The 16,272-nt window shown below is 38.7% G+C and overlaps 1 protein-coding gene across 1 annotated transcript in view; it reads left to right on the top strand.

Annotated features, from left to right (window-relative positions):
• Positions 1 to 16,272, top strand: part of LOC121378951 (transmembrane protein 94-like) — a 69,227-nt gene that overhangs the window by 41,751 nt on the left and 11,204 nt on the right. The window contains exons 14-24 of the mRNA XM_041507348.1: positions 1,603 to 1,711; positions 2,890 to 2,992; positions 4,291 to 4,455; positions 5,500 to 5,686; positions 6,254 to 6,337; positions 6,863 to 7,432; positions 7,949 to 8,048; positions 9,748 to 9,856; positions 11,431 to 11,605; positions 12,407 to 12,652; positions 15,400 to 15,536. Of these exons, the coding sequence (XP_041363282.1) occupies positions 1,603 to 1,711; positions 2,890 to 2,992; positions 4,291 to 4,455; positions 5,500 to 5,686; positions 6,254 to 6,337; positions 6,863 to 7,432; positions 7,949 to 8,048; positions 9,748 to 9,856; positions 11,431 to 11,605; positions 12,407 to 12,652; positions 15,400 to 15,536 (1,985 nt within the window). The remainder of the gene's footprint in view (positions 1 to 1,602; positions 1,712 to 2,889; positions 2,993 to 4,290; positions 4,456 to 5,499; positions 5,687 to 6,253; positions 6,338 to 6,862; positions 7,433 to 7,948; positions 8,049 to 9,747; positions 9,857 to 11,430; positions 11,606 to 12,406; positions 12,653 to 15,399; positions 15,537 to 16,272) is intronic.

Genomic DNA, 16,272 nt, shown 5'->3' with positions numbered 1-16,272 from the left:
ATATTAATGACCACCTTATGTAAATGTGTACAACTGCTATAACTGCTATAACGAACTAACTCTCGTGGTCCCTTCCGGTTCGTTACACGAGTACTTTACTGTAGTTAGAAATGCTTTTCAAGTTATTTTAATCTCATTACAGCTTAACATTCCATAGATTTTGAGGTGAAATGTTTTTAAGTGAGCATGTTTGTACTTAATTTGGGCTCGATTATTTTGAGCACACTCTTTACTGCCTAAGCTTTGGTGCGATCTAAACTTTTAAAAGCCCTCACATTCACAAACTGTGACAAATATAAATATACAGTATGGCTATTTGGTATAGTGGGGAGACGTAGATATAGTCTAGTGGTAAAGCGCTTACCTGATGCGTGATCGATTTAGTATCCATCGCAGCCAATGGGCCTGTTGGGCTACTTCTTATTCCAGCCAAAGCTCCACAACTTACAATAAATACATTTTAACAGATCAGGGACCTAATTCACTAAACTCTTGCAAATTTGCGATCTCGCAGTGCAATGCAAAAAGACTTGCAAAGAGGATGTTATGTTGTCTAGCAGAGCCTAAGAGAGCTTTGTAAATTAGGCCCCAGGGACCTAATTCACTAAACTCTTGCAACTTTGCGATATCGCAGTGCGATGCAAAAAGACTTGCAAATAGGATGCTATGTTGTCTAGCACAGCCTAAGAGACCTTTGTGAATTGGGCTCCTGTGCTCTACCACTGAATAATGCTTGAAAATACAAACATTGGCCGAATTTGAACCCACTGCACCTACTTGATTGACCACCTTTAACATCATATCCAAATGGACCATCAAAGACAGTAAAAAAAATTAATGTCATATTATTAACATACATGTAGTTAAGATCAGTACTGTGTTAATTAGGAAAGATGTACAATAGAGGGACATAAGAATTGTAAATGTTGCTAAGACATCATTAAACAGTCTCGTTCCAGCCTATGCTCCACAACTGGTGTAACAAAGGCTGTGGTATGAAGTATTCTGTCTGTGGGATGGTGCATATAAAAGATCCCTTGCTGCTAATCGAAAAGAGTAGCCCATGAAGTGATGATAGTGGGTTTCCTCTCTCAATATTTGTGTGGTCCTTAACTATTATGTCTGACGTAATAGTTAACCCCCTGAGAATCTCAGATCTTTTTTTTTTTTACTCCAGAAAATAGCATACACATCTCAGGATTTAATTTGTATAGTGTTTAATTTGTTTATAAAAAGTAGTGCCCCCCCCCCCCCCCCCCCCCCCCCCCGATTTTAAGTGTCTCCTCCCCCCCCCCCCCGGATTTTAATCAAGGTACGACCCTGCAATGAGATGAACATCTATCGATGCATCTTTCAATGACACCATAGAAGTGTATGATGTGTGGGATATTTAATTCTGCGAAATTCTTCTTTTTGTTTAACATGCACTGAGATTAACATCTGTTGATGCAACTCTGAACGGCACCAAAGAAGTGTATGATAGCCAAGACTTTTAATTCTGCAGAATTCTTGTTTGTATAACACACATTGGGATGAATATCTATTGATGCACTTTTCAATGACACCAAAGAAGTGTTTAATAGGCGAGACATTTAATTTCAGCCTGCTGAGGAAGCTGCGAAAGAGAGAAGTCAGCGAGCGCGGTCGTTCATCCAACACAAGATCCCCATGCCAAACATGCTGTCCGTGGTCGTCAGGGATCAGATCTCAGGTGAAATGAATAACAAAATGTGTCGTTAAATTGAGCTCTAAATGTGTGCATCTTACTGCCGATAAAGTGATGAATTATTTCAACCAGTAATAATGAAATTTCTGTTACATTCATTACAACGTAACGTCATCCCGTTGGTCCAGATGTAGCAATGGGAGTTTGTTCCTTTTTCGATGAACGTAAAAATTACGTTGTCAGGGAACAACATATCTGATGATGTCATTTTATATGGGCAGGTTGTCTTATTGAACGTTATTGTTTATGGATAAAAAAATAAATCAAAATAAAGTATGACGTTTTAGTGTTATTATTAGCCTGTATGAATCAAATTTAATTATAAGTATTGTCTGTTATTTCTTTTACGTTCATCTGGGTATGAACAAAAAAAATCATCTGCAAGATTATATGAAAACAGCTTCGCCGATTCACACAGTTTGCGGATGATTTTGTTTTGTTCATACCCGATGAATGTAAAAGAAATAACAGACAATTGTTAAATACAAGTTGGAAGAATTTACCCTTTGTTTTATTATATTATTCATTCTGTGATATTGCTATGTAAATGAATGAATTAATTCCATGCCTCAGGGCTTCTAGAATTTTTACAAAATCTACTAGCCATGGAATCAGTGATTTAAAAAATGTACTAGCCACAATTAAAAATTCACTAGCCCTACTTTACTTTAAGTTAATACAATTTTACTGAAAGTAACAATCAGATCATTTTGTCACCTAAAGAGGGAGATAGACCTTAAAAACACTAAGATTGGGGTTTGGGTTTGTGGGGAGGGGAGCAAGATATTCAAATTTACAAAATAGACTTAAATGCAGTATTTGACCTTTTTTTTTTCACTAGCCGTCGGGCATGGCAATGGTAGTCATTTACTAGCCCAACATTGAATATCGCTAGGCATAGGAGTGGGGCTATCATAATCTATAAACCCTGCTTCATGCCTACTTAATTCTATACCAATATTTTGCTTATTTTCAGATTTTTAAATATTTTTATATAATAATGATATTTTTCACTCCCAGCATATAAAACATTTTGTAATGCTTCCAGTAAATAAACAAATGCTATTGTTAATGCCTACACATCCCGTTACAGGGGTCTGTTCCTTCAATATGGATGTACACCGAACCTTCATGTATAGTAACTATGGTTATATTTTCAATAGGAATGTCTCAGTTTATGTCTCAGGGGACGGCAGACATCTTGTTAGAGAGTTGCACTGATTTCTGGACGGGAATGGATGTTTGTCTACTCACCGAGAATGACCGGTAAGTGATCGGTAACAGGGCCTCTGCGAGTCCAGAATACTGGATTCGAGTACTCGAGGGTCAAACTCGACCCGGACCTGAGTACCCGACACTTACAGTAGATGGTAATAAGAGTAAGGAATAAAGTAAACTAGCATTGTGCATCTTAATTCCAGTGCTGGACATGGATGTCAAGTCATTGTATTCCACACATTCGACTTTTGTTTTCCCTCCATGTCTCATAGTTCTATACTGTAACCGGTGATGAGCATATGGCAAAATGACGTAAAAAATATAATTAAATAGAGTTCTCTTCCTTAAATGGGTACTCGAGTCCTGTGAACGGACTCGAGTCTTGCTAGACTCGACCCGTGCCCGAGTACTCGAGTACTCGTGGAGACCCTAGTCAGTAAAAGTTATGAGTCATATCATTTTATGGGACAGGACATACCCCAGTGGTAAAGCACTCACTGATGCACGGTTGATCTAGAATCGATTCCCATCTGTGGGCCCCATTAGGCTATTTCTTGTTCAGACAGTTCTCTACAACTGGTACAACAGAAGTCATATTGTATACTAACCTGTCTGTGGGATGGTGCATAGTAAAGATCACTTGCTGCTAACTGAAAATAGTACTGAGTAGCACATGTAGTAATGATAGCAGGTTTCCTCTCTCATTAGCTGTGTGGACCTCGACCATATGTCTGATCCCATATAGCCATAAATAAAAATGTGTTGAGTGCATTTTAAGAATTTTTTTTATTATTATTTTTTTTTTCATTTTTCATTATGATTGTGCTTATTAACCATTAGGATTCAAGCACGCTGTCCTGGGACCACACTTACCTGTCTGGGCTGTGTGTTTAGGATAGATATCATATATATCATATATTATATCATAGATAGAAACCATCAAGAAGTTTGGCTTAACACCAGATGTAAACAAACAGTACTTTATAGAAACTAAGAATTACAGAAAGACAGTCTCGGCTAAAGACTTTGTTTAAAAATTGTTCACAGACTTCCGAATACTTACCGGATATTGTGAGGCATGGGGTTGCCAGAAGTCTCCGTTCTTGTTTAGTTCGTTGTTATCTGTAAGTACACAGAATAAAAAGTTTAAAAAATAATAGGATAAGAAATATGTCCTCGGTGAATTGTACACACAGTGTAATATTAGATACTGTATTGCACGATTTCAGTCCAAATTTTTGACACCAAGTTCTCAGAAGGTTATTTGAACATTTTTATTGTATGCTTTATATTATTATTATTTTTTTTTTTTATGGGTACTAACATTTGAGCTGTTTTTATTTCAGTAAGAAGGTTCTGGACTTCTACCACCGGAATAGCATGACCACGTACTGTACCGCCTTCTCCTACCGGCCGTTAACAAACAACATCGCACCGTCGCTACAGAACATTTACATCCAGCTCCCGGATAATAACAGTCAGTTGGCCCTGTCCATAACCAGAGCTCAGCAGTAAGAACTGTGTTGATTAATTTATTAAATGGGGGTTTATAAATGTCCATCCCATCCTACAAAAATGTTTTTTATATAAAAATTTCAGTTTGGTTTGATGTAAGAAAAGTAAAAGTGTTTTTGAAATAACAAATTATTTTACTATTTTTGTATGCAATTTAGAAAACAATCGGCTCGGAAATAAATAATATGTAGTAAATTGCATAGTTTGAAAAAAGGCGTTCCCTGTTGATAGAGTTCTGGCTTGAGGTGCTTGGGTTGGAGTATTGAACTCCCTCAGTGAACACATTCTCTGATTAGGTTTTTCCCATGCCAACCAGTGTCCTGTGAATGGTCTGTCAAATGCTGTGGTATGTGCTGTCCTGTCTGTTTGAAAGTGGGTATAAAAATCTGTTGCTGGTAATATGAAAATGTAGCAGGTTTCCACTAAAACTATGTCAGAATTGTCAAATGTTTGACGTCCAATAGCTGATGGTTAATGAACCAATGTGCTCTAGTGGTGCTGTTAAACCAAAAAAACAAAAACAATCTTGACTCTTATTCATTAGACCAGATGTTGACAGCTGTGGTAATTTAAAATAGCTTTAGTGTATTAAGCCCCAACCATTTCAACCGAGGGAACTATAGATTTCGGTTTTGTCCTTCTGTCAGTCTGTCTGTCTATATATATATAGCTTTATCACATACTGTTTCAGATAAACTTTGACTTTTATTGTTACTTACATGTTTTTGACAGTTAAACCCATGAACTTAGGAGATACGAAGCAAAACAAAAATTTGTTTTTTGTTTGTTTTGCAATGCCTCAAGATATTAAGCTGAAATTTTGTGCATCATTTTGTGATGTACTGTTACAGATCAAGTTTGACTTTCATAGCGATTTACCCCTGGGCCCTTGAACTTGAGAGATATGAAAATTAATTGAGCCCGATAGGAGACGATGTATTACTCCCAGAATGCTTGTTTGAAATATCTGAAGTTTATACTGAATGAAGGTGTTGTTAAAAACATGCGTAGTACATCAAGATTTTAAATTCTCATTGTAGATACGCTGAATTAGATGATACAATAAAATCCGAGTTTTTCAAATTGGATCAACGCTGTCTCAGTTTTGACTCCCTGTTGGAAACCGAGAGTAGTAACACGACTATAGACGACGTGTCTGGTTGCTATGAGATACAGAACAATCAGATCTTCATCGGCATGGTAACGCTTCAGTACCAGGCTCGACAGGTGATTGATTATTAGCTGTTAAGTTTGAGATAATTAAGACTTGGCAGTCTTGAAGAACCTGGATTATTTCACATACATGTATTACTTAACAGAATAAACCACTTATAATTTTACCCACTTTCTCAGGGAGTTGTGAATAAGATTAAAAACATAAAATTAAATTGCAAAACCACCTGTCCTTTTTAATTGCTGTATTGTATAAAAGGACTTTTTATTTTTTTTTAGAAATATACATTGAAATATACATATAGATGATAATTTGATTTTATGATTTTATGGTACAATTTAAAAAATTCATTAAGATTCCAAACATGCAGAGTACATCTACTTACTAAGTTTGGCTTGGTGGTCTTTTATAAATAAAATGTTACCATTGATTAATGAATTACAAAATCAATGTGCTCTAGTGGTGTCATTAAACAAAACAATATCTTTTTTCATTGATTAATGAAATACTGTATAGGTTAAATATTTCTAATTTTGATTTGTTTCCATTTATAAATTGTAGTGTTTCTCTCAATGTATCTTGATAGTGATTTTAGTGTTTATATTTCTTTTTCATTCCAGGATATCGTTCAGCTCATTGACAAGCTAGAAAGTGCCTGCATTAGATTTGTACATTTTTCCAAGGAAAATGAGCTAAGAAGCAGGGTGAGAGTTATGTCCCTTGACACTTTAGATAATTCTGATTTCATCTTGTGTTAGCAATTTTAACTTTAAAAAACGGTCTCGTTGGTGTCATGGTTGAGCCATCGGACATAGGGCTGGTAGGTACAGGTTTTGCAGCCCAGTACTGGCTCCCAGCCAGAACGAGTTTTAATGCCTCAATGGGTATGTGTAAGAACACTACACCCTCTTCACTTTTCTCTTTTAGGGGATTCTGTGCCGCCCTTTCATGTTTTGCCACCCCCTTTTCTTTTTCCCTTTATTTTTCTGCGCCCCTCTTTATTTTTCTGCTACCTACTATATTTTACTACACCTAATTTTATTTCTATTTGCTCTGCTATTTCAAAATGCACTCTATTTTTTAAATTTCTTTTGGAAAGATGTGTGTGTGTGTGTGTGTGTGTTTGGGTTGCGCAGCCGCGCCCCCTTTAATTTTCACCCAGCAACAACACTAGTGTGTCAAATATTTATTTTTAAAGAAATTCTTTATTTTTCACACGTACTTGACAGGTATTTTCCGAGAAGATGGGACTCGAAGCAGGATGGAACTGTCACGTGTCTCTCGTCTCCAGCGATGGCAACAACAAACACGATATCAGTGCCACCAGCCCCGATGACTGCCCATCACCGTGCGACGCGTCCCACCTCCCTTCCCACCACTCTAGCCGCCACCACCTGGCCGAACCGGACCCACAACTGGACCCATCACGACGGGGCAGCACCACTGTAACCAGTGAGATGATGGGAGGCCGCAGCCTGAGCGCGCCCAGCATGATCAAGGTGGACGAACCCCAGGTCCGCTTCGACGTGCACAGAATGTGTGATAAAGTCTTTGGAAGGGACGTAACTGAGAACTGTTCGGCTGTGGACGATCAGGACGACGAGAATGTTAACGGAGAGAATGGACCGCTGATTCGTACTGAGAGGAAGAGAGGCTGGAGTTCGAGTACAGATGGGGACGGGGACATTGACGGGGATGGGGACGGGGACGGGGACGTGGAATTCCTGTCCGACAGCCGATATACGTCGAGCTACGTCACAGATAATACCGACAGCTTGACTGGAGCTCTCGACAATGTGGTAGGTTTGGATGTTCATTCATCTGTTCATTTGTTCATTTGTTCATTCATTCATTTGTTCATTCATTCATTTGTTCATTCATTTGTTCGTTCATTTATTCGTTCATTCATTCATTCATTCATTTGTTAGTTCATTCATCCATCCATCCATCCATCCATCCATCCATCCATCCATCCATCCATCCATCCATCCATCCATCCATCCATCCAACCATCCATCCATCCATCCAACCATCCATCCATCCATCCATCCATCCATCCATCTATTCATTTATTCATTCAATCATTCATTGATTCATCCGTCCCTGAATATAAAAGATGCCTTTCTGCTGTTTCATAGGAATATCCTATGTGGTGGTATTGTGTTTCTTCGTTTACTGTCCAGACCAATTATTGTAATAACAATGTTAGATGCCAAATAACATGTTTAAAATGTGCTACGGTGTTGTTAAATCATGTTAGATGTTAAATGGCCCTACTTTAAAGTATCCTTAACAAAGAATCCTTTTATTTGCAGGCCAAGTTACCGCGGGGTATTGAGAACATTCGACCACATCTGAGAAGTGTGGACAATGTTCCACTACTGGTCAATCTCTTTACAGACTGCACTGCTAAAAGTAACTTTTTGACTGTCTTATCTTTAGTGGGGATGGGACGGGATTTAGCTCAGTCGGTTGAGTGCTCGCTCGAGGTGCTTGCATCGCAGGATCGAACCTCCTCAGTGGATCCATTCAGGTTATTGTTTTTTTTTCTCATTCTAACCAGAGCACCACAAGTGGACAGAGACTGTGGTATGTATTTCCTGTATGTGGGAAAGTGGATATAAAAGATCCTTTGCTGCATTAGGAAAAATGTAGCGGGTTTCCTCTGATGACTACGAGTCAGAATTACCCAAATATTTGACATGCAGTAGCCGATATTTCATTAATCATTGTGTTGTAGTGGTGTCGTTAAACCAAAACTTTAGTGGGGATGGGGGTGGGGTAGGGGACAGCAGGATCTAGCTCAGTTGGTAGAGTGCTCACCTTAGGTGCTTTGATTGTAAGATAAAATTCCCTTGGTGCACCCAATTTCTGATAATAATTTAAAACAAATTCCTGTACCATAGCTCATATAACAATTGTTTTTTTTATAACTCTTATCTTTGATAAATTAATGTTGGTAACTGTTTTGGTAGTCTTTAGTGAAATTTGCATGAGTGTGTTTTACTTCACTGAAATCAGGTGAAGTTAAGTTTATTTTGTTTAACAACACCACTAGAGCACATTGATTTATTCATCATCAGCTATTGGATGTCAAACATTTGAAAAAATTGACATATTGTCTCAGAGAGGAAACCCGCTACATTTTTTCATTAGTAGCAAGGGATATTTTATATGCACCATCCCACAGACAGCACTTACCATGGCCTTTGATATTGAGTTGTGGTGCAATGGCTGGGATGAGAAATAGCTTAATGAGCCCATCGATGGGGATTGATCCTAGACCGATGACACACTGGGCTACATCCTGCCCCTGGAAATCAGGTAATGTATCTCAATAATAAATTAATGAATTCATTTCCCCAAGTAATTTTCAGTGCTGTTTGATACATGTATTTTACCATCTAGTCAAAGGTTACTACAAGACTATCATATGGAGTCATGTGGGATAGAAAAAGTACACCTAAGGTGGTTGAAATTTCGACATGAGGCAAGGCTTCCCAAGTCCCAGGTCGATATTTCCACCACCAATGGTGTATTTTCCCTATCGCACATGACGGGGGTGAGGCGTAGCTCAGTGGTAAAGCACTCGCTTGATGCGCAGCCGGTTTGTGATCGATCGCCGTCAGTGGGCCCATTGCGCTATTTCTCCCTCCAGCCAGTACACCACGACTGGTACATCAAAGGCTGTGGTATGTGCTATACTGTCTATGGGATGGTGCATATAAAAGATCCATTGCTGCTAATCGAAATAGAGTAGGTCACAGTGGGTTTCCTCTCTCAATATCTGTGTGGTCCTTAACCATATGTCCGACACCATATCACTATAAATAAAATGTGTTGAGTGCATCGTTAAATAAAACATTTCTTTCTTTTTCAATAATAAATGAATAAATTAATTTCCCAAGTAATTTTCAGTGGTGTTTGATACATGTATTTTACCATCTAGTCAAAGTATTCTACAAGACTATCATATGGAGTCATGTGGGATAGAAAAAGTACACCCAAGGTGGTGGAGGCTTCCCAAATCCCAGGGTCGAAATTTCACCATCAATGGTGTAATTTTCCCTATCCCACCTGACAGCATATGATGGGTTAATTGTTTTGATTTCAGCCACCAGAGAAATGATCAAGATCCTGCAGGAATACGGGGAGGTGGTGCTGTGTTTTGGCAGTTCCATGAACATGCAGAACACGCCCATCTTCCTACAGGCAGACTGTAGGTAGGTTTCTCATTTGTTGTTTGTTTGGGTGATTCTTATTTGCTTAGAGACAACAAACAACAAGCACCTGCTCAACCCCTCTAAGAATAACATCTCATCCAGAAACACACAACATTTCCTCTCTACGACTGTGACAGAATTACCAAATGTTTGACATCCAGTAGCCAATATGCTCTATTAGTGTTTTTAAAACCCCCACGAACAACACATCAAAAATGTTCCAAGGAAGTAAATCTAGTTACTTGAAGGTTTGCTAACACCAAATCAGTTACTGCATACATTTTTTTTTATGGTACATCTTAACATCCCTGGTTTAGTCTGGGCAAACTAACTATGCTGTCGTACATTTTATATTCTTTATGAAGAATATTAGAAAACTATTTTAAATGACTCGCCCTCCCCTTTGCCCCCTCCCCATTGCCCCTCTCCTTCACCCCATCCCCATTGCCCCTCTCCTTCACCCCCAAATCAGTTACTGCATACATTTTTTTTTATGGTACATCTTAACATCCCTGGTTTAGTCTGGGCAAACTGTAACATATCGGGCTTCAAAACTATGCTGTCGTACATTTTATATTCTTTATGAAGAATATTGGAAAACTATTTTAAATGACTCCCCCTCCCCTTTGCCCCCTCCCCATTGCCCCTCTCCTTCACCCCCTCCCCTTCGCCCTCCCTTTCGCCCCTCCCCTTATTTATTTTCGTGCTTATATCCAATTAAGGTTCAAGCATGCTGTCCTGGGCACACACCTCAGCTATCTGGTCTGTCTGTCCAGGACAGTGGGTTAGTTGTTAATTGTTAGTAGTTAGTGAGAGAGAAGAGGGTGTAGTGGCCTTACACCTACCCATTGAGTCGTTAAAATTCGCTCTAGGTGGGAGCTGGTACTGGGTTGCGAACCCTGTACCTACCAACCTTATGTCCGATAGCTTAACCATGATGCTGCCAAGGCCGGTTAAAAGACTCCAAATCTTACCACTTACCAAGGAACACCACAGGTTTTTGAGCATTCAAACCAAGACAGATGATGCCAAACCCCAATCAGTTTGGTTAAATTTGAATACTTGAAAGGGAGACTACTTCTGGGTTGATTTTTTAAAATGACATCTTAGTATACTTTAAAATTCTCTGTCTAATATATGTTAATCTGATGGGTTTTTTTTCAGTAAAAAAATAGTTTAATATTACTTTCAGACATTTATATTGTATAGTAACTGCTTTAAAATTTTAGCTGTTTGAATTGGTAAGCATTTTAATGATATGGAATTATTTTAATTCCACAGAATGTCATTAAGAAATACTGAATTTTTGTTATCATTAATTCATTCTTCATCAGTCCGTCCATCCTTCCATCCATCCATCCCTGCATTCATCCCTCCATCCCTCCATCCATCCCTGTATTTATCCATTCCTCCATCCCTCCCTCCATTCCTGCATTCATCCCTTCCTACCTTCCTCCCTCCCTACATCCATCCATTCCTCCCTCTGTCTCCCTCCCTCCATCTATCCATCTATCCATCCATCCATCTTCACAATCACACAGGAGACATTTTAATTTTGTTTTTGTTTTCACTAGTTTTGCAATTGAGCCACTCTTCCCACAGCTCTGTGCCAAACACCCGATCCTGATTGAGCCGTCGGGTAACGACAAGATGAAACCAAACCAGGTGGCCAGCGCCCTGCTTAACATTCCGTGCCCCATTGCCTTCAAACGGAGGGACAACGTGTGTCTGGTGCAGCTCATAGCTGAGGTCAGTGTATTCAATTGGTACCCTCCCTTCTCCGAACCACCCTAATTAACATTCCGTGCCCCATTGCCTTCAAACGGAGGGACAACGTATGTCTGGTGCAGCTCATAGCCGAGGTCAGTTCAGCTTCAAATTAAAAAGTTTATTCCATGGGTGGATGCTGGATTTGTTGGGACAAGTGTGTTATTAGTCCCTACCAGTCCAACCGAAGGGGACAATAGGTTTCATCTCCATCCTTCTATCTGTTGGTCTTTCTGATTGTTTGTCTGTCTGTCTGTCCATCTGTCCTACATATAGTTTTCCACTGAATCAAATGAATAGTTGTTGATCAATAAATCAATTTGCTCTAGTGGTGTTGTTAAAAAATAATTTAAGTCTTATGTATATAACCCAATATCATGTTAACAACTGTCCGAATTACCAAGTATTTGACATCCTGTAGCCATTTGCAGTGAGCAACTGCTTCTACCTGATGCGGTTTTTCAATGATTAATAAACAAATTTGCTCTACTGGTGTCATTAAACTTTTCATATTCCTTGTTCCAGGCCCGTCATTTCATATTTGTGATGAGCAACTGCTTCTACCTGATTCTGTGTTTTAATGATTAATAAATGAATTTGCTCTAGTGGTGTCGTTAAACATTTTTTATTTCTTGTTTTAGGCCCACCACTTCACGTTTGCGATGCGGAACTGCTTCTACCTGATGCCGTGTTTCAACAATTAATAACGTCTTCTAGTTGTGTTGTTAAAAAAACCCACAAAAAACCCAACCATTTATTTAGTTGTTTTATTCCCTATTTCAGGCTCGTCACTTCACGTTTGCGATGCGGAACTGCTTCTACCTGATGCTGTGTTTCAACCTGTCCATCTCCCTCGCCCAGATGCTGGCCAGTGTCTTCCTGTTGCCGCCCATTCTCGCTAGCAGACATGTCATGTGGCTCCTCCTGGTCGTCGTGCCCCTCCTCGGACTCAGTCTGATGGGTAATCCTGTCGATCCAAGAATCATGAACATAGCAACAAGAAAGAACAAAGATCATGTTAATAAACAGGTATGGGCAAAAACCACACCCCAAAACAGTCATTTCTGTTATATATGTCATGTGGCTTCTCCTGGTGGTGGTTCCTCTTCTCGTACTCAGTCTGATGGGTAATCCTGTAGATCCAAGAATCAGAAACATAGCAATAAGAAAAAACAAAGATCATGTTATTAAACAGGTATGTAAAAAAAAAGAAAGAAAGTAAATCCAAAGATTTTTTAAACACATTTATTTCTGTTATACATGTATTATATTGATTGCTGAATACATTTACTTCTGTCATGTGTGATGTGGTGTGGGCTTCTTGGGACTCAGTCTGATGAGTACATTTGTGGATCCTGGAATCATGAACATAACAAGAGGAAAAAAATAAAGATCATATTAATAATAAACGATGTAAATATCATTTATCTTACAATTCATTGTATAAAAACAAATCCAATTTGCTTTTGCCCTTTAGATACATGTACGGTAAATGGTGTTATTAGTTCTCTACCAGTCCAACCATACCGGTCCAACCAGATGGGACTATAAGTTTTTTGTCTGTCCTTCGGCCTCGGTGGTGTCGTCGTTAAGCTATCGGACTTGAGGCTGGTAGGTACAGGGTTCACAGCCTGATACCGGCTCCCACCCAGAGTGAGTTTTAACGACTCAGTGGGTAGGTGTAAGACCACAACACCCTCTTCTCTCTCACTAACCACTAACCCTCGGTCCTGGACAGACAGCTCAGATAGCTGAAGTGTGTGCCCAAGACAGCGTGCTTGAACCTTAATTGGATTATAAGCATGAAAATAAGTTGAAATATTTCGAAATCTGAGGGAACCGGAAGTCGGTTCACGTGGTTTTTACCTAGGTAACCAACTGTTTGGTTACATGAATTATATTTGCGAAACCCGTGGGTTACCTGATCGGTTACTTCAAAATTACGTTGAAATTATATTTTAAATACATAGTTTTTAGCTGAAACAGAAAGTTAAAACAAATACAAAAGAAAACATTTTACCATAAAAATTTCTTTAATGCTTGCTAAAATTAACAATATTATAAAAGAACCGAATATCAGCCCCAGTACTGAAACAAAATACAGGGGCGTAGCCAGAATGTTTTTTACAATTACGCCCAAGCGGGGATATTCGGAGGGGGGGGGGGGGGGGGCCTTCCCCTGTGAAAAGTTTGAAACTCGGGATGCCTGTAGATGCAATCTGAGCCTTTTCGGAGGCTTTTTTTTTTTTAATCTTTTTTTTCAAGTCAATTTTAAGAGGATATTTTATAGAACAATTACAGACAGCCTTTGAAATATATACATAATCATTCAGTGTTTCTGCCAGAAAGAAATGTTTGGGTATGGCGCTATGGAATTGAATGCAACCACATGCAGTCAACCTCTCCCAGAGAGAAAATGGGTTAAGTTTAGGGTTATGGTTGAGGAAATCATACAGTAATGATAAGAGTAATTTTGTCAAAATGTTACCTTAAAAAAATTAAATATGCCACACAAATTTGGGTATGGCGCCATACCCGTTTTACCCTCTTGCAGAAACCCTGTCATTTGGAGGGATTCCTTTTTGCATTTTGCATTGGCTACGCTACTTTCACTTTATCGATGGTCCTTCTATACTACAGTGACGTTCCAAATGTTTGTTTTTATAAAGCTCATTATGCGATGTTAATCTTTTTCATTTTTTGTGACACTTTTGGATTCCTGTTTATGTTTTTACTGTTTTTAACATAGGCTAAATTATAGCCAATCCAATATTATATCTACATATATACCTTTAAGAGATAAAATAGCAGTAGATAATTTGGTCGTACGTTACAACTGTTGCAATATAATGTTGTTTACTGGTTTGCTGCGCATCAAGTATCTACAATTCAGCCTAAAACATTTGTCGGAATACTAGTACTAGTAGTAGTATGTCTGGATGAATAAACTTCCTGTAATCGTGAAGTTTGCAAGTTTTAATTTCTGAACGTTTACAGTTCATGACGTAACCAATTTGTGGTTCGCGTAAATTTAATTTTGCGTAACCGACATGCAAACAGAACAGCGGTTCGCGTGAAATATTGTGCCCTGCTATCATCTGTCCCAAACATAATTTTTTAGACTTTATTTGCAATGCCTTGAGCTATCGAGCTGAAAATTTGTCTAATTTTGATAGTTTCAAAAGGAAAACCAATATTTTAAATGGGAATTTTCTTATTCCAAAACTCATTCTGTGTCTCACATGTAATAATTTGTCTAAGGGCGGGACGTAGCTCAGAGGTAAAGCACATGCTTGATGCATGGTTGGTTTAGGATCGATTCCCGTCGGTGGGCCCATTGGGCTGTTTCTTGTTCTAGCCAGTGCACCACGATGGGGAAAAAATGGCCATTGTATGTGCTATCATGTGTATGAGTTGGTGCATGTAAATGATCCCTTGCTACTAATGGAAAAATATAGCGGGTTTCCTTGTTAATGTCAGAATTACCAAATATTTGACATCCAATAGCCAATGATTCATAAATCAATGTGCTCTAGTGGTGTCATTAAACAAAACACAATTATTATTATTATTTTTTTTTTATGAGAATTTATTCAAGGGCCATAGCTGTGTCAAAAATGAAATTTATCTTGAACTTGGACGATATACATTTGGTTTAAACACTTGGTAGGGCCCGGTAGGGGTAATGTACTGTTTAAGCAGTACTCTCAGAATGCTTGTTATATACATGTAAGTGTTACATTTTGCTGATGTAATAATTTGTCTATTCATTACAGATGATATTACAGTTCTCCGTGCAGTTCGCTCTCCGGTACTTCCCGTCTGTGATCATTCCACTCCTGTGTTTCGGTCTCACTCTACACTCGTATTGCTGGGAGGCAGAACAGCACATGTGTGATGTCTACATATTCAGGTATTCTTTCTCAGACAACCTGTGTGATGTCTACATATTCAGGTATTCTTTCTCAGACAACCTGTGTGATGTCTACATATTCAGGTATTAGTTCTCATACAACCTGTGTGTTGTCTATATATTGAGGTATTCTTTCTCATACAACCTCTGTGATGTCTACATATTGAGGTATTCTTTCTCATACAACCTGTGTGATGTCTATATATTCAGGTATTGTTTCTCATACAACCTGTGTGATGTCTACATATTCAGGTATTGTTTCTCATACAACCTGTGTGATGTCTACATATTGAGGTATTGTTTCTCATACAACCTGTGTGATGTCTACATATTGAGGTATTGTTTCTCATACAACCTGTGTGATGTCTACCTATTCAGGTATTCTTTCTCATACAACCTGTGTGATGTCTACGTATTCAGGTATTGTTTCTCATACAACCTGTGTGATGTCTACGTATTCAGGTATTCATTCTCATACAACCTGTGTGATGTCTACGTATTCAGGTATTCATTCTCATACAACCTGTGTGATGTCTACGTATTCAGGTATTGTTTCTCATACAACCTGTGTGATGTCTACGTATTGAGGTATTGTTTCTCATACAACCTGTGTGATGTCTACGTATTGAGGTATTGTTTCTCATACAACCTGTGTGATGTCTACATATTGAGGTATTGTTTCTCATACAACCTGTGTGATGTCTACATATTGAGGTATTGTTTCTCATACAACCTG

Source organism: Gigantopelta aegis, chromosome 8 (genome assembly GCF_016097555.1).
Source record: "Gigantopelta aegis isolate Gae_Host chromosome 8, Gae_host_genome, whole genome shotgun sequence".
Lineage (NCBI taxonomy): Eukaryota > Metazoa > Mollusca > Gastropoda > Neomphalida > Peltospiridae > Gigantopelta > Gigantopelta aegis.
Note: the sequence above shows the minus strand (reverse complement) of the source record. Positions and strands in the feature narration are given on the sequence as shown.